This window comes from Podarcis vaucheri (assembly GCF_965113315.1).
Source record: "Podarcis vaucheri genome assembly, chromosome: 12".
Classification (NCBI taxonomy): Eukaryota; Metazoa; Chordata; class Lepidosauria; order Squamata; family Lacertidae; genus Podarcis; species Podarcis vaucheri.
Window position 1 is genome coordinate 56,009,226 of NC_138750.1, and position 26,186 is coordinate 56,035,411.

Genomic DNA, 26,186 nt, shown 5'->3' on the forward strand with positions numbered 1-26,186 from the left:
ATGGAGTGTTGGTGTGAACTGCAGATGTTGTTGAAGCTACAATGCACATCATCATCTAGACATTGGCTGCACCACCTGGGGCTGATGGCGGGTTGTTGTTGTTTAGTCGTTTAGTCGCGTCCGACTCTTCGTGACCCCATGGACCAGAGCACGCCAGGCACTCCTGTCTTCCACTGCCTCCCACAGTTTGGTCAAACTCATGCTGGTAGCTTCGAGAACACTGTCCAACCATCTCGTCCTCTGTCGTCCCCTTCTCCTTGTGCCCTCCATCTTCCCCAACATCAGGGTCTTTTCCAGGGAGTCTTCTCTTCTCATGAGGTGGCCAAAGTATTGGAGCCTCAGCTTCAGGATCGGTCCTTTCAGTGAGCACTCAGGGCTGATTTCCTTCAGAATGGAGAGGTTTGATCTTCTGGCAGCCCATGGGACTCTCAAGAGTCTCCTCCAGCACCATAATTCAAAAGCATCAATTCTTCGGCGATCAGCCTTCTTTATGGTCCAGCTCTCACTTCCATACATCACTACTGGGAAAACAATAGCTTTAACTATACGCACCTTTATCGGCAAGGTGATGTCTCTGCTTTTTAAGATGCTGTCTAGGTTTGTCATTGCTTTTCTCCCAAGAAGTAGGCGTCTTTTAATTTCGTGGCTGCTGTCACCATTTGCAGTGATCATGGAGCCAAGGAAAGTAAAATCTCTCACTGCCTCCATTTCTTCCCCCTTCTATTTGCCAGGAGGTGGTGGGACCAGTGGCCATGATCTTAGTTTTTTTGATGTTGAGCTTCAGACCATATTTTGCGCTCTTCTCTTTCACCCTCATTAAAAGATTATTTAATTCTTCTTCACTTTCTGCCATCGAGGTTGTGTCATCTGCATATCTGAGGTTGTTGATATTTCTTCCGGCAATCTTAATTCCGGCTTGGGATTCATCTAGCCCAGCCTTTCGCATGATGAATTCTGCATATAAGTTAAATAAGCAGGCAGACAATACACAGTGGTACCTCGGGTTAAGAACTTAATTCGTTCTGGAGGTCTGTTCTTAACCTGAAACTGTTCTTAACCTGAAGCACCACTTTAGCTAATGGGGCCTCCTGCTGCCACTGAGCCACCGAAGCACGATTTCTGTTCTCATCCTGAAGCAAAGTTCTTAACCCGAGGTACTATTTCTGGGTTAGCGGAGTCTGTAACTTGAAGCGTCTGTAACCTGAAGCGTATGTAACCCGAGGTACCAGTGTACAGCCTTGTCATACTCCTTTCCCAATGGAGGGTTAGACTCAAACAACACCTAGAGCAGTTTTCTTCTGTTTTGGGCCTCTAGGTTTTCTTGGACTGTGGTTCCCTTCTTCTCTAACCATTGGCCATTCTGGCAGAGGCTGATGGGAGTTGGAGTCAAGCTTTGTCTAAGGGGCCAGAGGTTCCCCATTCCTCCTTCAGAGAACGTTCAAAGTGTTTGGTGTGCACCCTCCTTCTTGGAGCTTCTTAGCAACCCTGCAGGGCAGCTTGCTATTATTCCCCCCATTTTGCAGATGAAGGGGAGGCAAACTGAGGCCGAGGTCGGCTCACTTAAGACCATCTAGTGAGAGCACCGTAAAGTGGAGATTTGGATCTGGGGCTTCCAGACTTGTGTAGCCCAGGTCTTTTTGCCACTACGCTGCTTTGGCTCTATAGCTAATGGGTTTCTATCTCTTTTTGTTCCTCAGTTGCGGAATGCCAGGATCAAATTTGACCACGATGGAGAGAAAAGGTAGAATGTATTTTAATTAATTGACTGTGGTTTTATGTAAATTGTGCTATTTTTACTGTTGTTAGCCGCTCTGAGCCCGGCTTTGGCTGAGGAGGGCGGGATATAAATAAAATTTTATTATTATTATTATTATTACCTTCCCTGGTTGCATGAAGACTGATGTGTGTCATTGTTCTTCCTTAAGTCGTATAAAGCCCATAGTCATTCTCCCTTCCCTTAATTGTTTCACACGTACAGAGAGAAACTGCCTGTCCTTCAGGATTCTTAAAAACCAAAAGGAGTAACCCATACTAACAGTATGCTAATTTGTTTAAAACTGATTGAGTTTAATTTAATTGCATGCAATGTTGTTATGTGTATTTGCTTTTCAGAAGTGAAAGCAATGGAAGAATGTACTGCTGCCCCACATTACTGAGCAGAGGCAGAGCGACGCTTTAAATAACAAAATGCCCATTATTTTCCTGCAGGATTATGCAGTTCCAGAGGCCAGTTAAGTTCAAAGAAGTTCTGCAGAAAGCCATGGACGCTTTTGGGCAGATGATGGACTTGCAATACGCCAACAACGAGGTTGGTTTCTCTGCTTGCTTGTATGTGTGTGTGCTTAAAACAACCTCCTCTCTGCAAGGCGGGTTACAGCAAACTAAGAAAGTTTCCCTAGAGCTTGTTGGCTGGTTTTTTTGAATTAAACTGTATATATATCTTGTTAGGGAGTGGGTGGCGCTGTGGTCTAAACCACTGAGCCTCTTGGGCTTGCCGATCGGAAGTTCGGTGGTTTGAATCTGTGTGATGGGATGATCTCCCGCTGCTCTGTCCTAGCTCCTGCCAACCTAGCAGTTCAAAAACACCCCAGTGCAAGTATGAAATGAAATTTATTATGGTCCCAGACCAGATTTGCCAGTGCAAGTAGATAAATAGGTACTGCTGCAGCGGGAAGGTAGACGGCATTTCTGTACACTCTGGTTTCCGTCACAGCGTCCCGTTGCGCCAGAAGCAGTTTAGTCCTGCTGGCCACATGACCCAGAAAGCTGCCTGCGGACAAACGCTGGCTCCCTCGCTCTGATAGCGAGATGAACGCCACAACCCCATACTCACCTTTGACTGGACGTAACCACCCAGGACTGCAAGCTCAAACCTCTCCATTCTGAAGGAAATCAGCCATGAGTATTCACTGGAAGGACAGATCCTGAAGCTGAGGCTCCAGTACTTTGGCCACCTCATGAGAAGAGAAGACTCCCTGGAAAAGACCCTGATGTTGGGAAAGATGGAGGGCACAAGGAGAAGGGGACGCCAGAGGATGAGATGGTTGAACAGTGTTCTCGAAGCTACCAGCATGAGTTTGACCAAACTGTGGGAGGCAGTGGAAGACAGGAGTGCCTGGCGTGCTCTGGTCCATTGGGTCACGAAGAGTCGGACATGACTAAACGACTAAACAACAACATCCAGGGGTCCTTTACCTTTTACATTTTATATCTTGTTAAGTATAAATTAAGAACTGGGCGCAAAGGCTTTCCCCAGCCATTCATGACACCTGCCAAAGCTTTCCTTGCACCTAACATTTAATGGGTCTATTAATTTGGTTGCAGGTTGCTTTGGGTTGCCCTAGGCAGGATAAAGAGCAACTCACAAAATTAATAAACAATAATTATAAACTGCTTAATTAACCCTTGCTCTTATGGAAGCCACAGGAGCCATATTCTGCATTGATGTAGCACAACCAGGGCAGCACAACCTTTTGGCTTTGATTTTTGCCTGGGGAGATGCTTGCAGATGCCACCTGAACAGGAGGCCTTTCTGCACAATTTAGCAATTGGGCATTTAGCACTGTGACACCTTCCCCTTAAATATTAGGCAAGTTCTACCTCTGCTGTCCTTTCAGCACCTTCCAACAAACCCAGATGGGCAAGATATAAATATAACAACAACAGGAACAGGAACAGGAACAAAAAATAAATAATAATAATTTTACACCCTTGTTACGCAGCTTTAGGTACCAGGCAAAGACATTCCTCTTCTCCCAGGCTTTTGGCTCATTAAACTTATCTGGCCTTTTAAATTGTGTGTGTTGTTTTTCTTTGTTACTACGGTATGTATTTTTGTGTCTTTCTATTGTGAACTGCCCTGGGATATACAGAAACTTAATAAATAGTAATCATTACGCGGGTGGCGCTGTGGTCTAAACCACTGAGCCTAAGGCTTGCCAATCAGAAGGTCGGCGGTTCGAATCCCCGCGACAGGGTGAGCTCCCGTTGTTCAGTCCCAGCCCCTGCTCACCTAGCATTTCGAAAGCATGTCAAAGTGCAAGTAGATAAATAGGTACCGCTCCGGCGGGAAGGTAAATGGCGTTTCCGTGCGCTACTCTGGTTTTACCAGAAGTGACTTAGTCATGCTGGCCACATGACCTGGAAGCTGGACGCCGGCTCCCTCAGCCTATAGAGCGAGATGAGCACCACAACCACAGAGTTGTCTGCGACTGGACCTAACGGTCAGGGGTACCTTTACCTTTAATCATTATGTGGAGATCTTCCCCTGTTTGCATCTGTGCTGGAATTGTCGATAGAGTTGCATCATCTAATCCAAATTGTTTTCAAGGTGCTTTTATTGTTATCTCAGGTAGGCTCCCCGCTCCCCAGCAACCCTCCCCCCCAGTTCAATGTAAATCTCGCTTGGAAACCTGCGGAACTCCCCGCAACCTGCTTTCTTTCTTACTCTCAGGCTGAAAAACATGTGTTTTTGCATGGGAGCAGCAGCACGATGGCCAAGACACCTCCACCATTCTTAATATCCTACACCTGTCTTCTTCACCCTCACAGGCTCAAACCTTGAGAAGCTTAGCGAGGTGATGAATCGGCACTCGGCAAATCGTGCTCCCCCCTTCTCCTCCTGCCACAGGCGCCCTGGCTCATTAACTTAGCTGTTCAGTTTTGCCGGCTGTAAGAAAGCTCTGCTCCATTTCCTGCGCCTGCAACCTGCCAACTCTCTCTCTCTCTCTCTGGTTTACGTGTGTCTATATTTAGGTCCGTGTCTGGTAGGGAACTTTCATGTAAAGAGCAGCCTCGTTGGCAAGCGAGGCAGAAAACCTTCTTGCTAGACACAAGCAATTAGGCAAAAGGACCGCAGGCAGAAGTTTTCAAACAAGGTGTCTCTTTTTTTGGCGTCTCGATAACCGGGCACGGGACCACATGGAACATTGGTGGAGAGGCTCCTAAGTCCATAGGACATTTTATTCCAAGCACAGGCAGTTTTTTGGAAGGCCTGTGTAGGTTTGGGGGTGGAGGATGGGGGTTGAGGTTAGGGGACTGCCAGGGAACTGCCCCCAAAGTTCAGGTCCAAATTCCAGGCTAGACTGATTAAGGGTGGGGAAATGTTCAAATACAAAGTTGGAATGGGTGGATTATTCCCATTGTTCACAAAACTAACTTCATGTTACTTTCACATATGCATATTCATAAGTCTGTTCTGCCCCATTTTGGCATTACCTGTGGATTTTGTTCTCAAAAAAAAGAAATCCACACACAATTTGTGTTTTTTTACATCATCTCCATCCACACAATTATAAATGTATTTTAAAGCATCGCAGTACCTTTTTTTTGAGCAGAGAACTTCATCGCAAATTATGAAGAAGTGCGAAATCTTAAGGATAACCGTTGTTCTCTTTCTTTACTAAATTTGTATACGGCTCTTCGTCCGAAAATCACAGGGTGCTCCACAACATTAAAATGCAGAATAAGAACACAAAATACGTAATAAAAGTAAAACCAGAGGCAAAACAATGCCCCCCCAAACACATTTAAAAGGGCATTGCATGTCAGTCAGCCAAAGGCCTGGCTTCACATTCTGAACATTTATGAGGCCTCTCTTTAATTAAGTTCTGATCCTTATATTAGTCTGGGAAGTGCAAAAGAGGACCTGATTCGAATCCCAGTCTCAACAGCAGAAATACAATTGGCTGGGACATTGGAGAGGCCATTCTCAGTGGTTTTTATTACACTCTACAAATTTTTAGCTGCTCTCCCTGGTGTTTTTAAATTGCATGTTAGTTTTGCCTCTTTGTGGACTGATCTGCTTTTAAATTATATTGTGAGCTGCCGTCGGTGTTTATTTTAGACAGATGTAAGTTTTCCTAACAATAATAATCGCAAATGAAATCTGTGCCTCCACGACCGGATAGCTAAAGCACGCTGTTTTCTGAATTGAAATTGGAGCAGCTTTTAGATCCAAAAGAAGTACTCTTCTACCTTGCTCTCAGAGGAGAGCATTTCTCTCCATTTCTTTTTTTCCCCTTTCTAAATCAGTCACTCGTCTGAACAAACCTGGAACGAAACAAAACCCAGAACAGGGAATCATGCAGACACAACGAGCCGCTTCCTTGGTGGTTAGACACTCAGGGCTTGCAGGGAAACCTGTAATTATCCTATGAATTCAATAACCAGTTTAATTCTCTGGGCATGCTAAGAGTTCTATCCCTGCAGCCCAGCATTCAGAAGTGGCTGCCTTTAAGAAGCACGCCTGTCTTGTTTTTAAACCGACAAACTGCGCAAGAGCAGCTGGATGCCGCGTTTACAGTTTATGTGTCCCTCTCTTAGTGGGTAGCATTTTGCAAGTTGGATCCAAGTCTCCGGAGTGTTTTATTTACTTTTTCCACACAGGTCTTCCCGCCAGCGGCACTTCTGCACCTTCCCTTTCGCAGGCTGTTGTTTTGATAACTTTTATCCCATTCCTCCGGGGGGAATGCTATCTTGGAAGAAAAGGTCAAAGCCCCCAGATGTTTGGCTGCTATTTTCTGCCGGGGGCCTCGGGTTCCTTTTGCTGTGCCCCGGGTCCAACTGCCCACCTCCCTGCCAGTTCCCAAGCCCCCGGCTGCTCTCTGGCTTCCTCTGTTTGTACCTCAGCTACAACAACGGTGTTTGTTCAATCTTTTCCCAGCTCCTGATTCCCCTGAAATCCCAGGAAGACTTGGACCGGGCAGTGGAACACTTGGACCTCAGCCCTTCTCTGAAGAGCCTAAAAGTGTTTGTGAAAACGGCAAAGAAAACAAACGTGAGAGAGCGGCTGCGCTTTCCCCAACCACCCCCTTCCTCCTTCCATTTGTGTACAAAGCAAAACGCGATGGGGACGCGGGTGGCGCTGTGGGTTAAACCACAGAGCCTAGAACTTGCGAATCAGAAGGTCGGCGGTTCAAATCCCCGCGACGGGGTGAGCTCCCGTTGCTCAGTCCCTTCTCCTGCCAACCTAGCAGTTCGAAAGCACATCAAAGTGCAAGTAGATAAATAGGTACCGCTCTGGCGGGAAGGTAAACGGCGTTTCCGTGCGCTGCTCTGGTTCGCCAGAAGCGGCTTAGTCATGCTGGCCACATGACCCGGAAGCTGTACGCCGGCTCCCTCGGCTAATAAAACGAGATGAACACCGCAACCCCAGAGTCGGCTATGACTGGACCTAATGGTCAGGGGTCCCTTTACCTTTACAAAACGCGATGCTCTCGTCCCAGGGAGTCAAAACGCTCTTGCATGTTTTAATGATGTATCAGGTGGCGAATGTGTCGCAAGGCACACATTAGAACTGGCATCTGGTCATTTGGGGGGGGGGGTTGTTCGCTCTGCTTTGGAGTCCATTTTTCACCCCACTGTCTAAACAACCCCTGCACGATGCAATTGCCATCCTGTTAGCATCTAGCAGCCCTCAAGCAAAACCCAGCCTATTTGGGATTTGGGATGAGGAGATAAGTGTTCCTTTGCAGGATCAGACCAAGGATTCACCTAGACCGAGGTGGGAGTGGTTGTGGTGGGGACCTTTTCAGCCCGGGGCAGATGGGAGTTGTAGTTCCAGACATCTGAAGGGCTCCCAATTGGCAAAAAGGCTGTTGCGATTAATTCTTCAGCTTAACTAGACAGATTTCCCTTTGGATTCCCTAGATCAGGGGTGGCCAACTGCCAAGAGACTGTGATCTACTCGCAGAGTTAAAAACTGGCAGTGATCTACCCCCTTTTGGGGGGTTCAGGTCAAAATTGTTGAGCTTCTTTTTATGGGCTGCAGAGCTAAAATATTTCGGGGTTTTTAGGGCAGCCGAAGTTCTTGGGCTTCTTTGGGGGAGTCAGTGATCTACCAGTGATCTTCCACAGATGTCCAGTGATCTACCGGTAGATCACAATCTACCTGTTGGACGTGCCTGCCCTAGATTCAATACCCCACGGCATGAATTTTGTGTGGTAGTGCGATATTTCTACACACAAGCCTGCACTCTATAGTTCCCACCCACCAGAACCAAATATTTCTGTCTCCCTCTCACCTTCCACGGTTGCCTGGGGTCCAACCCCACACCCATTACAGTCGTACCTTGGTTGACAAACGCCTTGCGACTCGAACGTTTTGGCTCCTGAACGCCGCAAAAGCCAGAAATGAGTGTTCCGGTTTGTGAACGTTCTTTGGAATCTGAACGTCCGACGTCTCTTCCAATTGGCTGCCGAAGCTTCCTGCAGCCAATCGGAAACTGCGCCTTGGTTTTTGAACGTTTTGGAAGTCAGACAGACTTCCAGAATGGATTCCACTCGACTTCCGGGGTACCATTGTATTTTGAAGCTGGAAAACACCGTTTCTGGCAGGAGAGCAAGTCTCCTCATGTGCCTTCCTGAGACACTTTCGACAAAGCAGTATCTCTCAGGCTCCCCAGCCTTGGGGCCAGTGAAGACCATAGAGTAAAGGGAGCATTTCCCAACAGCCTCCTTCTGCCCTCCGTCAGAGACAATGGGAGTTGGAGTCTAACCACATGGGTTCAAGTTACAAGAAAGGAGGCTCTGATAAAACATCAGCCAGGAAGAACCCTCTGACAGTAGGAGCTGTTCAACTGTGGAACAACTGACATTGGAAAGTGGTGGATTCTCCTTCACTGGAGAATGAATCAATTGGCTCTGCCTGTCATTGGCTCTGGCGCCCCCTACTGTTGGGCTCCCTGATTTCTGCCCTATCACTTCCCATGGGCACCAGCCACTACAGATTAGGGTACAGTGATATGTTCCTGAACAGGCAGACTGAAAATGCCTGGAATATTTTAAGCATTCCTCCCTGCGGAGGAGACTGAAACCTAACAACTCTCTCTTCGCGTACCTCCCGTAGTCTCTGCAACCCAACAACAGCAAGCAGCACGAGATGAGGATCTCCAAATCGATGGGAGATATCTTGGGGTCGCTATACAAAGATGCAGAGAGGACACGGAAGCATTCCACAGGTTGGTGAAACGCGGCTTCTCTTTCTCCCACAGGGTCTGCCAGGGCAGTGACAGCCACCTCTCCGCATCCGAAAACAGGGGGCCGCTCCAGTCCCAAAGTGCCCCCCAAGTGTATTCTGCAACATGCCATTGATGCAGTAACAGTGCCTTAGTGATGGATTTCCCTGTCTAATTTCAAGAACCAACTGATTCCAGGGGGCTGGAGCCAAAACACTAAAAGCCCGGTTTCTAGCGCAGGCTAAGCACATTTCTCATCATTCAACACTCTCAGCAGTGCCCGATCTGATGAGCACAGTCGCCTGGCAGGGGTATATGGCCGGTGTTAAGTTGTGGGTGAACATATCAGACGACACAGCGATTCTCCAAACAGCTCTTGTTTATTCACAGGTCGGAACAGAACTGAACTGAAGAGTTCAGCCAGCCTGCTTATATAGAGCTCCAGTACAACGTAACTGTAACAACTTTCTGTAACTATCCAATCACTGAACGTCACTTTCGATCCCTTATTTGCATATGTGGACCTCAGTAAAAACTATCTACAGTATCCCCCTGCTGGCTCAGGGTGAGAACTTCAGTACATAACACCCGGAGATTTATCTGATTAGATAAATCTATCGTCACTGTCAGAAGTAGTATGAATACTGGTTTCTGGGAGCACAGGTGCTGGTGCATTCTTGGCCTGTTTACAGGTTTCCCATATGCATCTTTTTGGCCACTGTCACAAGAGGGTGCTGGACTAAATAGGCGTTGGGCCTGATCCATCAGCTCTGTTCTCAAGGTCTTCAGATTTGACCCCATCCAGTTGTCCAACCGACAAGCTATGCCTTGAGGCAACTTGCTCTTTTTCCTGTAGCTGCTACCACCAAATACCCCAGTCTTTTGCTGGAGAAGCGGGTAGGTTGCCACACATTCCCCCAGTTGCTGACACAAACCAGGGGCCTATAATTTCTGTTTTGTTGTCAAAGCTTTCCTCCCTCGACGTTGCCATTGAGACGGTGCCCAGAATTCTGGGATGGTTCCTTCTGAAACAAAATGTGCTGTTACATCGAGTCACTGCAGATGCTTCTTGTACTCGAACAAAGTTAACAATATTTTTTTTCCTTTGGACTGCCAGCCTGTTTTCTCTGCCACACACAAACACCAATAACCCAATGGAATTTGGAACTGATGCAAGTTTGTTGCTGGCAGAACCCATAAACTTCCTGTCCTTCTGTACTGGGGACAACTGATGCTCAACACAGGGTTTATGGGGCTGCTTCATTATTTATTATTACGGAGGCCAAGGCCTAGATTTTACTGAGTTGTCCTAAATAAATCACTATGGCGATAAGTGCAATTATTATTATTATTAGGGCATGCTTGGGTGGAATGGAAAACTTTCATAGCTGCGGTGTAGGCCCCCCAAGACAGGAAATACTGAAAATAAAAACTTTGTTTCCTTTAAACAAAGCAACTTTCTGGTCCTTATGATTATAAGGAGCGGGGGAGGGGGCAGACAGAGATACAGCTCAAGTTTTGATAGCAGTCTCTTGGAAGAAAAACGACTCTTGAAATGAAAAGCAGAATTTGCCTGTCTTACAGCAGAGTTTCAGGTCCTTTGCAGTAAGGTTTTTAAAAACAAAAAAAGATAGTGTGTGCGCATGTGTACAAATACCGTATTTGCCTGAATATAAGCCGCCCCCAAATTCACCGGAGGGGAGAGGGGAAAAAGACAGTGCCCAAATATAAGCCGCTCCCTTAAAATTCTGCAGGCACTCACACCCGTTGCATTTTAGCGTATGTCTGTTTCAGCAGCGATATCATTTTGGAAGGTCGCAAATTTAAGCCACGCTTTAACATTTCGGAATTTGGAAACAGAAAGAAAGTGAGGCTTATATTCAGGCCAATACTGTATTGTTTGCTCAGGTGGAGCTATTACTAGATTTACATTCATAGTCTTCCGTATACCGGGGGCAGGATCCAGCCTCCTGTTTGGGTGCATCCGTACTTGCAGTCAGATTTTAAGGGGTCACTTGGGGCTCGGTCACACAGAGCCCGGCTGCAGGGCCATCGGCTGCATAGATGGCGGCTGAGACCCAAGGATAAATGGCTGCGAGGTATGGCACGGCTCCCTCTTGTGGCAAACGCCTATGGTGGCACATGCTGCTGAGCCCCGTGAGTTCCTGGTTCAAGACCCCAGAGCCCCACAAAGTGTGGCACCGGGCACACCCGTTGTGCCCTCCGCGGTCCGGGGTCAGATGAGGTGCCCTGCTTTGGGTGGCGCTGCTGTTGTTGACGCCCAAAGCTTCAGGACTGGCCAGCGGCTGTTCAGGATCCTTATAACGCAGCCTTTCCTTCGCCTCGCTGGATCTCTGCAAGGAATGACGCCAAGACTGTGGCATTTTTCCGATGAGCAGCTTTTGGATGTGGCGAGGAAGCAGCGAGAAGGGAGCCAGGCAAAACACACACACACACACACACACACACACACACAAAGCACCACCCCTGCTTTTTTGGAAACAGCCAAGCGAGGTCACAGTGGATCTGGCTGTAAAATAACGGAGTGGAAAAGGACATTGAAAGGCCCCAGGGCCTGCCAGCCTGGAATGGCATCTCTCTTCATGGGACATGCTGTACTTTTTAATAACCTGAAGCGTGGGAGAACCCAGCATATTTCTCTGCCCCTATCTTATTCACTGACTTAATGTGTTTATTGCTTTTATATCCTGTGTTGTTCCCCATGGAGCTCCGAGGGGGCAGAACTGGTTTCTCCCCCTTCCTCATCCTCCCCATTTTTTTATTTATTTTATAACACAATTAAAAAACACAACACAAACAGAAAAAACAATACAAACAAATTCTTGCCTTACCCTTATTTTTTCTAAACATTGTTAGGTGAGCTTCCCCAAGTCCCCCCATCTGATTTTCATTTTACCTCATCTTTAGCAGCTGACATATATCATAATTTTTAACCATTTTTTATCACACTTACTTTTACCATAAAAATCTTCACATTTTATCACTTTCAAATAATACTGTTTTGAAATACACTATCTTCTACTTCTAACCCTACCGCCTATATCCACTTCCAAAGCTATTCTAGAATTTAAATATTAACATTTTTTTTTCAAATATCCTTTAAACTTCTTCCAATTTTCTTCCACCGTCTCTTCTCTCTTCTCTCTGGGCTCGGAGTCTCCCAGTCAGTTTGGCAAGTTCCATATAGTCCATCATCTTCATCTTCCATTCTTCAATAGTTGGTAAATCTTGTTTCTTCCAATTCTTCGACTTCCTCATTTAACTCGCTTAAACAACTCTGCATGGCAGGTTAGGCAGAGAAAACGGAGTGAGTGGCCGAAGGTTGCACCCGGTGAGCTTTGTGGTCGGGTGGGGATTTGAACCCAGGTCTCCCAGGTCTGACACTTTAACCACTGCTCCACACTGTCTCTCTCTTTCCCTGCCCCTTAAGCCTCTCCTTTGAAAGAAATGAAGGGCGGGAGAAAGCCAAGCAGCAGAGGATTAGATTCCTAGATCTCTAAGGATCTCATGGGGGGCATACATTGGCCCCCTCTTCCCCTCCTGTTTTATCCTCACAACAACCCTGTGAGGAAGAATTAGGGTGATGATTGTTGACCTGTTTTGGTGTGGCCCCCATCCATTTCATTTCATTTTACAGTTGCATAAGTAACATGTTGTTGTTTAGTCGTGTCCGACTCTTTGTGACCCCATGGACCAGAGCACACCAGGCACTCCTGTCTTCCACTGCCTCCCGCAGTTTGGTCAAATTCATGCTGGTAGCTTCGAGAACACTGTCCAACCATCTCGTGCTCTGTTGTCCCCTTCTCCTTGTGCCCTCCATCTTTCCCAACATCAGGGTCTTTTCCAGGGAGTCTTCTCTTCTCATGAGGTGGCCAGAGTACTGGAGCCTCAGCTTCAGGATCTGTCCTTCCAGTGAGCACTCAGGGCTGATTTCCTTCAGAATGGAGAGGTTTGATCTTCTGGCAGTCCATGGGACTCTCAAGAGTCTCCTCCAGCACCATAAATCAAAAGCATCAATTCTTCGGCGATCAGCCTTCTTGATGGTCCAGCTCTTGCTTCCATACATCACTACTGGGAAAACCAAAGCTTTGACTATACGTGCCTTTGTTGGCAAGGTGGTGTCTCTGCTTTTTAAGATGCTGTCTAAGTAACATAAAACCATTCAAATCCTCCCCCCCAGCAATGGGTGTGGGAAGCCAAAACAGCAGGACCGTATTGCGCATAGCAATACAACCTAGTGCTAATAGCAAGCATCAACACATCCCTGTGTGTTGCTCTCTGATGCAGATCACAAACATGGTGGCCGAGTGTGGACTTGAACCGGCCTCTGACTCCCTAGCCAACGCAGCCCGCTCTGCTCTGTGGTTGCAGTGTTGCTGCGGCCCAAGAGGGACGGCTTCCATTGCTGCTGTTATGTACTGAAGTTCTCACCCTGGGCCAGCTGGGGGATACTATAGATAGTTTTCACTCAGGTCCACATATGCAAATAAGAGGTTGAAAGTGACGTTCAGTGATTGGATAGTTACAGAAAGTGGTTACTGTTGCGTTGTAGTGGAGCTCTATATAAGCAGGCTGGCTGAACCCTGTTCAGTTCAGTTCTGTTCTGGCCTGTGAATAAACAAGAGCTGTCTGAGGAATCGCTGTGTCGTCTGAGATGTTCACCCACAACTTAACAGCTGCCATTTTGTGTGGAGATGTTTGCTCTTAGCATTGCCCCCCTGCCCCTTCTCTGCTGATAACCGGGAAACCCCTTTTGATCTGCGGGAAAACACTTGCAGGAGGTCCCAGGTCCCTTCTCCAACATATCCAGTTAAAAAGAAGGACTCTCAAGTGCCACAGCATTACAGAGTCGCTCGCCTTTGCAGGCTACTGGGACTTGCACTTGAATCCCTGGGCCTTTCTCTCTTTTGCAGGCTCCCTGCACACCGGCCGCAGTTCTCCGCCCCCCGGGAGCGTCCCCGAAGAGCAGCAGCAGATTGCCCGCCAGGGTTCCTACACCAGCATCAACAGCGAAGGGGAGTTCATCCCCGAGATGATGGACCAAAACGTAAGCTAAAGCCTGGAAGCAATTGCCTTGCCTGTCTTTGTTTGGGGAAAGGCGTCAGATGGCAAAAAGTGAATGGGTGCCCCTTGCAAAACAAAGCCTTTGGGGGCTTTTTCTGTGACCTCCTGGGATTCTTCCTAATGGAGGCGCTTCAGCCATGTGTCTCCGTCAACACAGACTATTGGGTAACGGCCTGTCGTTGATGGGAGTTGTAGTCCGACAACATGTGGGGATACCCAAGGCTGAAGCACTCTCACATTGCTCTGCAACCTACTGTATTTTTTTGCTCTATAAGACACACTTTTCCCCTCCTAAAAAGTAAGGGGAAATGTGTGTGCATCTTATGGAGCGAATGCAGGCTGTGCAGCTATCCCAGAAGCCGGAACAGTGAGAGGGAGCGTTGCGCAGCGATCCCTCTTGCTGTTCTGGCCTTTGGGATTCAGAATATTTTTTTCTTGCTTTCCTCCTCCGAAAACTAGGTGCGCCTTATGGTCTGGTGCGTCTTATAGAGCGAAAAATACAATGATTTTCCTTAGGTTAGGTTGCTTGGAACCAATTTTATTATGTGGCACAGCTCCTTCTGGACCAGTTCAAGTGAAGGGTTGCCTCAGCAAATGTGCTGCCCCAAATCATCATAATTATGATGGTTGTTCCAAAAGCCTTGCACTTGGACACCTAGCCTGGCAAGGAAGACCATTTCAGAGTCTCTTTTTCCCTGAACTGCCAGCCTTCCACATGCAGGGAGGTGGCTTTTTATCTGAACGTGGGGGAGCATTCAAATCCCATGGTTTCCTGGTCTGCATCCTGAAATGGTACGGTCCAGGAAGGAACATATCACAGACTAATTCTTCATGTTGGAGTTGTACCACAATACAGAAAGTCAGCTAGCTTTTTTCGGGGGGGGGGGGGAGAGGTGGACAGGGACAATTTGCCCAGACTGAAGGAAGTCGGCCAGTGAAATATACTCAGAGTCGAGTGTGGATTTCATGCTCTTTATTCAGCTCATAGTGGTGAGGAGGAATGAATGTTCCCCCCAAATATCTGCTTTATATACATTATTTACACAATGGGCTGCAGGTGATTGGCTAATTCCGGAATTCTCCTGTAGGCCAATTAGGTTGTGGATTCATTTCCACCTGGAGCTGGATTGGGGGGTTCCTGCGGACCAATCATACTGCTGCATTGTTCTAGGACCAATCAGACTGCTGCATTCTGAATCCTATTGTTCTAGGACCGATCAGACTGCTGCATTCTGAATCCTATTGTTCTAGGACCAATCAGACTGCTGTATTTTGGATCCTATTCAACTCAGCCGGTCTGCAAGTCTTAATATCCTCCAGTAGTGCCCAATTGGCCCTTTCGCATTACCTGACTTTCCAGATCCAGGGGTAGCAGGGGTTCCTATGGCACATCACTCTGGCTAGACCACACGTAGGCAACCTAAGGCCTGGGGGCCGGATCCAGCCCAATCGCCTTCTAAATCCAGCCCGCGGACGGTCCAGGAATCAGCGTGTTTTTACATGTGTAGAATGTGTGCTTTTATTTAAAATGCATCTGAGGGTTATTTGTGGGGCATAGGAATTCGTTCATTCCCCCCTCCCCAAAATATAGTCCGGCCCCCCACAAGGTCTGAGGGACAGTGGACCGGCCCCCTGCTGAAAAAGTTTGCTGACCCCTGGGCTAGACTGAAGCTGGCCTACTGTTAATTGCCCCTCCACCCAGGAACACAGGAAACCGAATCAGACCATTGGGCCTCACAGCTCACTAGAGTCTGCACTGATTCGAAGTGGCACTCTAGGATTTCAGGCAGGGAGCCACCCCATGACAGCCCTACCTGGAGATAGCAGGAACCGAACCCAGGACATTCTGCATGCCAAGCCGGTGGTTGGCGCATTTGCGGCACAGCGACTCCTGATTCGCATGCCCCCTGGCACAAGCTTCACCGTATAGTGGTAACTCAGGTTACATACGCTTCAGGTTACAGACTCTGCTAACCCAGAAATAGTGCTTCAGGTTAAGAACTTTGCTTCAGGATGAGAACAGAAATTGTGCTCCGGCAGTGGGAGGCCCCATTAGCTAAAGTGGTGCTTCAGGTTAAGAACAGTTTCAGGTTAAGAATGGACCTCTGGAATGAATTAAGTACTTAACCCGAGGTACCACTGTACTACTTAACTGAAAGGCTGGAGCATTATACAATGGTCCCTGCACTACAGTGGTACCTCGGGTTAAGTACTTAATTCATTCCGGAGGTCTGTACTTAAACTGAAACTTTTCTTAACCTGAAGCACCACTTTAGCTAATGGGGCCTCCTGCTGCCGTCGTGCCGCCGGAGCACGATTTCTGTTCTCATCCTGAAGCAAAGTTTTTAACCTGAAGCACTATTTCTGGGTTAGTGGAGTCTGTAACCTGAAGCGTATGTAACCTGAAGCATATGTAACCCAAGGTACCACTGTATGGGAAACACCGTCCCTCTGAAAACCAGTTGCTAGGAATCGCAAATGGGGAGAGGATTGTTGCAGTCCTGATCTCCTTGCAGGCTTCCTAGAGAGCGCCCCATTTTCCTACTAAGCCCCCGGCGGCTGCTCTCGTTGGCAAGGTGAGGTCTTTTCGTTCCGTGATGCTATTGCGACCTTTCTCATATTTTTAACATGACAACAACGAGATCCAAAATCACTCCGGGTGAGTTTTGGCAGAAGCCGAGCACAGATGTGCTGTGTGCGTCTCGATGCCAAAAAAAGAGGGAGCTTTCATTGTTTCTTTAAAAATTTATGAGTCTTTCTCTGTCTCTTTCTCTCTCTCTCTTTCCCCCCTGCTTTCTGTCCTCCTTTCCTCTCAAAAAGTTGCTGGAGCCGTTCATCAGCCCAAACGACTCGCTCTCGTCAAGCTGTCAGTCGCTGGATAGGTCTGGAGATAGGTAAGCCAGATATGGTCGTCTTTACGGCTAGGGGACCAAGATACCTGAAGGGGCTGCCTGTGTCCATATCTGCCAACATGGTCCTTGAGGTCATAGTCTGGATGATGTCCAGCAGGTGGCAAGATGGGAGGAGAGCCTAGAAGGTTCTCACCATCACTGGAGGTCTTCAAGCAGAAGCTGCAGAGGACCATCTTTTGGGGAAGACCGTCTGCCTCAAGGTTTCCTGCACACTTAGCAGGGAACTGGATACTCTAGAAGGCCCAGTTCACCTCCACAAGCACTCAAGATGGGTCTCTGGTAGTTTCTCTAGTGATGAAGAACATGAGCTGAGAGGTCTCCACCTCAGATGCCACCTTAGCTGTGAACAAATTGGGTGGCCTACGGCCCTCACTGACTGTTACAGGAGACGTATGGCTACCACTGACCCTCATCTCCCCCCTAGGTCTCCCTGGCAGCGTCCAAATAAAAAAATTCCTTCCAGTAGCACCTTAAAGACCAACTAAGTTAGTTCTTGGTATGAGCTTTCATGTGCATGCACACTTCTTCAGATACACTGAAACAGAAGTTGCCAGATCCTTCTATATAGTGAGAAGGTGGGGAGGGGTATTACTCAGAAGGGTGGTGGGAATGGGAGATTTGCAACTCATTACTAAACTTAAAACCATGGAGAGACCTGGTCTGAACAGAGACATTGGATTCTTATCTCATTATACATGACTAAGCCATTTCTCACCTTCTCACCCCTTGCCTTTTCCTGTAAGACCTATTACAGTCGTTAAGAGTCGTCAACAGGCTCATCTCAGCTATCTGCCAATCTCCCATTCCCACCACCCTTCTGAGTAATACCCCTCCCCACCTTCTCACTATATAGAAGGATCTGGCAACTTCTGTTTCAGTGTATCTGAAGAAGTGTGCATGCACACGAAAGCTCATACCAAGAACTAACTTAGTTGGTCTTTAAGGTGCTACTGGAAGGAATTTTTTTATTTTGACTATGGCAGACCAACACGGCTACCTATCTGTAACTGGCAACGTCCAGTAAAAGAAACATGTGCCAGGACGTCATCACATTTGTTCTCTCCCATTTCCCCGCACTACACTTAATTGGCTTTTGCTCTCGGGGTGTGAGAAAGCGCTACAGGCCAGGATTCACCATTTAGCTTCATTAGTTGCTACCAGGAGGTGAGGGAGAAGTACGGTTGGCTCCTCTAAGGGCTGGTCAGCGGAGACTGCCGTGTGAACGGCAAAATGGCATCGTTGGCCTGCCTTGCAATTCTGTCGTGCGTGAATTGGTTCAAACGCTTTCCAAATTTGGGGTCCACAAAGTCGCACCTGTGAGACTCACACAAGGCCCTCAAACACCTGCCCTGGCTCCTGTCAAGGCCTCCTGCTCCTTCCAGATGTTTTTGTTTCTTTGGGGCTTCTTGTATAGTTGGGGGTTGCCTGTTGGGTGAGGTTGTTACCTCCTTTTGAGTCTGGTTATTATTATTGTGATTACTTATTTATTCAACTTGTACACCACCCTATACCCAGAGGTCTCAGGGCGGTTTACAACAAGACCACAACATACAAAATCAAACCAAAAGCAGTAACCCAATATCCCACCCCCAAAAAAGCCAAATTCTAAAAGGGTGTTGGATGTCAATACCAAAGGCCTGGTTTAAAAGGAACATTTTTGCCTGGCGCCTAAAGGTGTATAATGAAGGCACCAGGCGAACCTCCGTGGGGGGAGCATTCCATAGATGGGGAGCCACTGCAGGGAAGGCCCTGTTGCCACCCTCTGGACCTCTCAAGGAGGAGGCACGTGAAAAAGGACCTCAGAACATAATCTCAGGGTCCAGGTAGGTTCATATGGGAAGAGGCGGTCCTTGAGGTATTGCGGTCCTGTTTGAAGTGTGTGTGGCAATGTTTGGCGAGCATCACCAGCTTTCCTTCTCTGAAATGGGTACATATATATATATTTGACGTACCCACAACAGTTTCATAGATTTCCAGATTTGCCCTGGGCTCTAAAAATGTTGGAGACCCTTGCTCTCAGGCAGTGTTTTTCCAGATGTTATTGACTACAGCTCCCATTGTCCCCAGCCAGTGTGACCAATGGTCAGGGATGATGTGAGTTATATAGTCCAAAACATTTGGAAGCCATGAGGTTTGGGTTGCAATAAAAGCGCAATATAAATGCAAAGCTTTACTATTGTTTTGGCGATAGTTGTACAGTGGTGCCTCGCAAGACGAAAAGTATCCGTTCTGTGATTCTCTTCGTCTAGCGGTTTTTTCGTCTTGCGAAGCAAGCCCATTGACAGATTAGCGGATTAGCGCTATTAGCAGCTTTTAGCGGCTTATCTGCTGATCGGATCAGCTGATAAGCGGCTTAGAAAAAGGGGGGGGGAGGAAAAAAACCCTGCAGGAACTCGCAAGACATTGTCGCCTTGCGAAGCAAGCCCATAGGAAATTCGTCTAGCGAAGCACCTCCAAAATGGAAAACTCTTTCGTCTAGTGAGTTTTCCGTCTTGCGAGGCATTCGTCTTGCGGGGCACCACTGTATTAGAATAAATGATGCTGAAGACCAGGGCCCTGTTGTCACCGGGTCTAATGCACCTCTTTCTCTTCATGCAGTCCCCCCTTTAGCCAAGCACCTATTTCAAGAAGGGACAAAGACAGCCTTGATTGCCTAGGTAAGTTTCTCTGAACCAGCATTGTATACTGTCTCCAAGCGAGGTCTCTAGGGATGTACAGAGGCAGCAATTTCCACCCCAACGTACGTTGGTTGCAATCAGCGCTGTTTCTGTTCCATTGCAGTTTGGCTTCTGCCCAAACTATGTCAGTTATCTCGCTAGCTGCTGTGGCCAAAACGAATGCAATTAATCACGTAATTAACTCCATTGCATTTTGGTGGAAGGGAAACATCAGGACAATTCAGAAAACGTTATAATTTCTTGGGAGGGGGGCTGTTGTTTTTGTTTTAACTATTTTTATTTTTGCTTGTATTTTTGTCTTGTGAACCACCCGAAGATCTTGTGACGAATGGTGGTACATAAATCTCATTGTTAAAATGCAACATTCACGGACCAACCAAAAAAGCGACAGCGAGTGCTGCTTGTCTTTGCTTGTGTTCCTGACCTCAGGCAAACATGCAAATTGTGGAAATTTCTGCTCCTGTTTCCATTTCCAACATCCCTGGAGATACCCTGAGAATCTCACGAGACTGCTGAAGGCTAGACTGTGAGAAGTCCTTGAGTGCAATGATGCCATTCCATGTTTTTCCTTGGAAAGTCTGGTCTCTTATATCCCTACCTGATCCTTGAAGTCTTGCATGCTCAGCTCATATCCGCCAGTTCCGTTTTGTTGGCACAGTTTTGTGGAACCCGCTCCCTGCTGAACTTTAGGCCCGTACTGAAGAATCATTTCTGATTCTGTTGTATTTGTTCATCTTGCGTGGCGAGTTCCCGTCTCCATCAGTGGAAATTATTACACAATTATTACGGTTAATGGGCTAAATAGGGCCACAACTTTATTGGTTACAGGTGATGAGCGGTATTGGCTTAGGCACTGGATCTAATCGACTATATCTGACTCCAGCCCATCCGCTAGAAGTCCAGGAAGGGTTAACCACCAGTAGAGGGAGTCCTGCTGATGCGCATCAACTAGGAACTCCCCCAGGGTCACTGATAGGGGGCGTGCCTTAGGCCCTCACCTCCCTAGGCTTCGGACAGGGCCATGCCCCACGGAATCCTTTACCGGACGACCCTTCAATATGTGGGGCAGGTGATGGCGCTACCTTCCCTCTTCCATCTACAGAGCAATACCAATGCCTAACCGCCAATACCAAGTAAGTTGTGACAATTTGCTACGAGGTAGGCAAAAACCAAGTGGCTGGTGCCAATTTGCCAAGTGGAAAAATTCCTACCAGGCCCCTCAACGGCGACCAACCAAGGTCCATAGCAAGGTCAAGGAACAAAAACCTTATAGGGCGGGAGGGTGGGAAAAGCAGGAACAGCTGGCAGGCAGCAAAGAGGGAGATCCCCGGCTGTGTCCTGCCTTAAATAGGGCAGGCCATGCCCCCCAAACCAGCCAATTAGCTGGCCAGGAGGTGACGCAGCCGGGAATCCCCCCCCCCATCGTACGGGGCTGGGTTCCAGCTGCCGCGCGCGTGGTGGGGCCGTGGAGCCCGCAACTCCACATCCTCCAAAGGGCGGAAGTGGCTTTACTGTGCGCTGCTTATAGGCTACTGCAATTCAGCAGTATGCAAAGTGCCCACGTAGATAGATAACAAATTACTTGAGGACTAGAACCCTGAGAAGCCAGAGAGGATGGAGCTGTGGCAAAAACCGGGCAGTTGTGCTGCTGGGCGAGCGTACCCAGAGAACGGGCCTTTTGGAAGATGGAGAACATCAAAATCGCGCATGTTAACTCGCAGAGCTCTGGTTTGAGAAGCCTTTGCTTGAGCGCACATGTGCAGCTGGTGAAATCACGGAAAATTTCATCATTGCTGCATCGTAGTGACCTCTGCTATTAAAAAATGAATGCGTGGCAGGGGCCCCAGAGGATGAAAAGACAATGTTTGGCTTGCGGAGGTGCCGCTGGGCTGGGGCATGGAAGTCGAGCGTCAAATAAGGCCAAAGGATCCTGTGAAGTTTTAATATGCCCCCTGGGTCGCAGCGCTCAAGTTTCCCTTTAAAAGCCCGTTCGTCCGAGCCTCAAGGATGTGGCTGGCTTTGTAGGCCCCCTCCCTGGCTTGCCGTTCACGCTGATTGTGCGACCATCACTACGTTCTCTGCTTCTATAGGGGGGTGGATAGGGTGGGAGGAAAGCCCCCTTGGCTCTAAAGCAGGGTTTCCCAAACTTGGGTCTCCAGCTGTTTTTGGACTACAATTCCCATAATCCCTGACCCCTGAGTTTGCAAGCTCAGGATGATGGGAGTTGTAGTCCAAAAACAGCTGGACCTCCAAGTTTGGGAAACCCGACTCTAAAGGGGTAACCGTTGAGTAGTGGCTTTGCGAGATCGGTGATTTTTGACGGAGTTAAAAGTGCGGCAATGGAAAATTGGGCAGCGGAAGACGGCGAACCCAGAGATAAACTTTTTGCAACAATATACCTTTGAGATTTGGTGCCTAATTAGTGCTGTGCCAGTAGATAGCCCTCGAGTTGCATCCGTTTTGGTGATCTGTGTTGTGTGGGTGTGTGCATATATATGCAAAATTATTATTTTTCAGCAAGCACGCACACATTCCTTGCTTTCATTTGAACCCTGCGTCATGTTTCAGAGAGGCAGCTGGCTATCATTGCAGCATTCTTGCACCAATTAAATAATAATAATAATATCTTTATTGTCATTGCCCCCTTCGGGGACAACGAAATTACTTGACTGCTCCATAAAAACACTAATTAATCAATACAGTATAATACAGCAAGGGAGATTAGATGACTTTCAAAGTCCGGGCTTCCCATTCAGGGCCGAGATCGCTCTGGAGAAGAAGCTGTTCTTAAGACGGCTCGTTCTTGTCTTCATCGTCCTGTATCTCCGTCCCGACGGCAGGAGCTCGAAGAGACAGTGACCAGGATGCGATGGATCTTTTACTATGTCCAGTGCCTTCCTATGGCACCTTGTGGCATAATTCTGCTCTAAGGTGGAGAGTGGGCAGCCAACAATGCTCTCTGCTGCTATGTGCTGTGGCACGTAGAAGGCAGAATTTGAGTTTAGGGTGAAGTCACACTTCCCCCAGTTTTTTCCACAGATCTATTTTCCTCGAGGGGCCCATGTGTAATTTCTTAGCCCTTTCCCCTCTTGGAGGAGCAGCAGCAGCAGCAACAAAATCTGCAAAAAAGAATCCAGAGACCTTGTCTACACTGCTTACGTTTAAATCACTATGATACCACTATAACAGGTGTGGTTTCCCCCAAAGCATCCTGGGAGGTGTGGCTTGTTATGGGTGCCAAGAGAGAAAAAATCTGGTAGCCTTATGCTAAGAGATCCCTGTTCACCTCACAGAGCTACAATTCCCAGACTTCCCTAGGAAGAGGGATCAACAACTCTAGGAATTGTGGCTGTGTGAGGCAAATAGGGATCTCTTAACAAACTACAATTCCCAGAATCCTTTGGGGGAAACCGTAGTTGCGTAAAGTGGTATGCTTTAAATGCAAGGTGCAGCTGTGGCCAGAGTTTGTTGTTCTGCTCCAAAACATGATCAAATATCTCAACATGACCGTGTACAATCCTAACGTTAAGTGCTGCCATCTTGGATTTTATTATGCAAGAGTGTTGTGGGCAAAGCATGGGAAGAGGAACTAGATGTAAGTGTCATTTCTGTACTTCTGTCAGATTTTGACATCCCGTTTTGCGAGAGATTCGGCAAGGGAGGGACTTTTCCAAGGCAGTATCACCTGTCCCAGAGCCGCAAGGACTACAATGACGGTAAGGCTGTTTAAATCGGTGGGTTTTCAAGGGGAAGGGTGCAGAAAGCAACTCAATGGGTGTCTTGGGCAGAAACTGGGAACGGGAATTGGGCTTGTTGCAGCTGCGTTGAGCACACTGGCTCTGGAGCTCTGGAGAGAGGTGCCGTTCGGGGTGGGGCCCCTATAAGGTGTGCGCCAAATAATAGCTTTCCTTCCCCTACTCAATGTGAGTAGACCAAATGTCTCCAGGTGGTGAATCCTGCCTGATCCGCACTAGGAAAGGCCTGTAGCTGAGTGGAAGAGCACATCCTTCCATACAATCAGTGCTTTTTTTCCTGTAGGGACACAGGGGTACACATATCCCTAAACATTTTGTGAATCTTTGAACTTTTGTCCATTTACTGTACTTATTTTTCCAGATTTGAACTATAAAATGGTGATTTTTCTTGACTCGAAATGAGAGAGTACCCATAAACATTTTTTAAGAAAAAAAGCACTGCATATAACACCATATGAGACCACATAACCCTGGTCCTGAAAGACCTGCATTGGCTCCCAGTACGTTTCTGAGCACAGTTCAAAGTGTTGGTGCTGACCTTTAAAGCCCTAAATGGCCTTGGCCCAGTATACTTGAAGGAGTGTCTCCACCCCCATTGTTCAGCCCAGACACTGAGGTCCAGCTCTGACTGCCTTTTGGCGATTCCCTCCCTGTGAGGTTACAGGGAACCAGGCAGAGGGCCTTCTCGGTAGTGGCACCCTCCCATCAGATGTCAAGGAAATAAACAACAATCTGACTTTTAGAAGGCATCTGAAGGCAGCCTTGTTTGAGGAAGTTTTTAATGTTTGATGTTTTATTTTGTTCTTAATATTCTGTTGGGAGCCTCCCAGAGTGGGTATAGTAAAGGTAAAGGGACCCCTGAACATTAGGCCCAGTTGTGGCCAACTCTGGGGTTGCGGCGCTCATCTCGCTTTATTGGCCGAGGGAGCCGGCGTACAGCTTCTGGGTCATGTGGCTAGCATGACTAAGCCGCTTCTGGTGAACCAGAGCAGTGCACAGAAACGCCATTTACCTTCCCGCCGGAGTGGTACCTATTTATCTACTTGCAGTTCGATGTGCTTTCGAACTGCTAGGTTGGCAGGAGCAGGGATCGAGCAACGGGAGCTCACCCCATCACGGGGATTCGAACCACCGACCTTCTGATCGGCAAGGCCTAGGCTCTGTGGTTTAACCCACAACGCCACCCAATCATCATCCTCTGCATGCAAATGGGCCCAGGTGTCGGTTCCTAGCATTTTGAGATAGAACTGGAAGAGTCACCCTCCCAGAAACCCTGGAGAGCTTTTGCCAGTCAGTGTAGACAATATACAGACTAGATGGGCTGGTGGTCTGACTCGTTTTAAGGCAGCTTCCTCACTGATGCAGAGCTCTGCATGCATTCGCAGTGCACTGCACCCACTCGCAGCTTCACTTAAGCCAAAAGGCAGTCAGAGCCAGTGTGGTGTAGTGGTTAAGAGCGGTGGACTCGTAATCTGGTGAACCGGGTTCACTTCCCTGCTCCTCCACATGCAGCTGCTGGGTGACCTTGGGCCAGTTGCACTTCTCTGAAGTCTCTCAGCCCCACTCACCTCACAGAGTGTTTGATGTGGGGGAAGAAGGGAAAGGAGAATGTTAGCCGCTTTGAGACTCCTTACGCATCTGGTTGGCTACCATGAGAAAAGGACGCTGGACTAGATGAGACATTGGTCCTGATCCATCAGGGCTCTTCTTTATGTTCTTAAGAGCAGGTTGTGGATTGGGTATGAGATCTTGCACAAATGTTGGGATCACCTTGGTGCCAGCTTTTAATGGAGTGCTTATGAATAGGTGTAATGTATGCTTAGAAAGCCTCTGATTGCCAGTGGTTAAGAGTGGTGGACTAGTAATCTGGTGAACCGGGTTCACGTCTCCGCTCCTCCACATGCAGCTGCTGGGTGACCTTGGGCCAGTCGCACTTCTCTGAAGTCTCTCAGCCCCACTCACCTCACAGAGTGTTTGTTGTGGGGGAGGAAGGGAAAGGAGAATGTTAGCCTCTTTGAGACTCCTTCAGGTAGTGATAAAGCGAGGTATCAAATCCAAACTCTTCTTCTTCCTGCCCCGAAAGGCCGGAGAACCTTCCCCAGGAGTTACGCACCGCCGGAAAACCTCTTCCAGATCATGCCGTCCAGCAGGACGAAAAGCTTCAACGGAGACAACAAGCTTGTCACCTTGCGGTACGAGGAACGTGGGGGCAACAAGTGGTGGCACAACTGCGACAAGATATTCCAAGGTTTCGGCTCCTCTCCAGCCAAGACGAGGAACAGTAAGTGGGCCCCACAGCGAAGGGGCTGTTGGGGGGTGCGGGCCGGGAAGGACCTTCCCTACTCCAGGGTTTCCCAAACTTCAATCTCCAGCTGTTGCTGGACTACAACTCCCATCATCCTTAGCTAGCAGTGGTCAGGGATGATGGGAATTGTAGTCCAAAACAACAACAAGTTTGCGAAACCCTGCCTTGCCTTCTCATCGGCAAAACTGAATGCCAACTTGAATAACCAACGCTTGGCCTGCGGAGAAATGAGGGCGTGGCTTGCAGGAAGCCTGGTTATTTATTTATTATTATTTGTTCCTTGAATTTGCACGCTGCAAATTTTCCTGCAAAGTGAAAAAGCCAATCAATGTTCTGTTGCAGTAATGATGAGATACTCAACCATTTCGAAGCATAGCATGGCGACCCTGCAAATGACTCTCATTTTGATTACGTGGCCTGTGAGAACATTTTAAAGTCCCCGTCGAGCAAACTGCCAATCATTTGAACCTATCAGTTCATGACAAATAGGATAA

At 47.9% G+C, this 26,186-nt stretch overlaps 1 protein-coding gene across 2 annotated transcripts in view; it reads left to right on the top strand.

Annotated features, from left to right (window-relative positions):
• The window catches only part of LOC309514909 (mitogen-activated protein kinase kinase kinase 3-like), a 107,070-nt gene that overhangs the window by 67,976 nt on the left and 12,908 nt on the right, over positions 1 to 26,186 (top strand). For both annotated transcript variants that reach the window (XM_082192384.1, XM_082192385.1), the window contains exons 4-12: positions 1,698 to 1,741; positions 2,209 to 2,308; positions 6,665 to 6,778; positions 8,849 to 8,960; positions 13,892 to 14,025; positions 16,863 to 16,936; positions 19,553 to 19,611; positions 23,256 to 23,348; positions 25,471 to 25,668. In XM_082192384.1, coding sequence (XP_082048510.1) covers positions 1,698 to 1,741; positions 2,209 to 2,308; positions 6,665 to 6,778; positions 8,849 to 8,960; positions 13,892 to 14,025; positions 16,863 to 16,936; positions 19,553 to 19,611; positions 23,256 to 23,348; positions 25,471 to 25,668 — 928 coding nt within the window. The remainder of the gene's footprint in view (positions 1 to 1,697; positions 1,742 to 2,208; positions 2,309 to 6,664; positions 6,779 to 8,848; positions 8,961 to 13,891; positions 14,026 to 16,862; positions 16,937 to 19,552; positions 19,612 to 23,255; positions 23,349 to 25,470; positions 25,669 to 26,186) is intronic.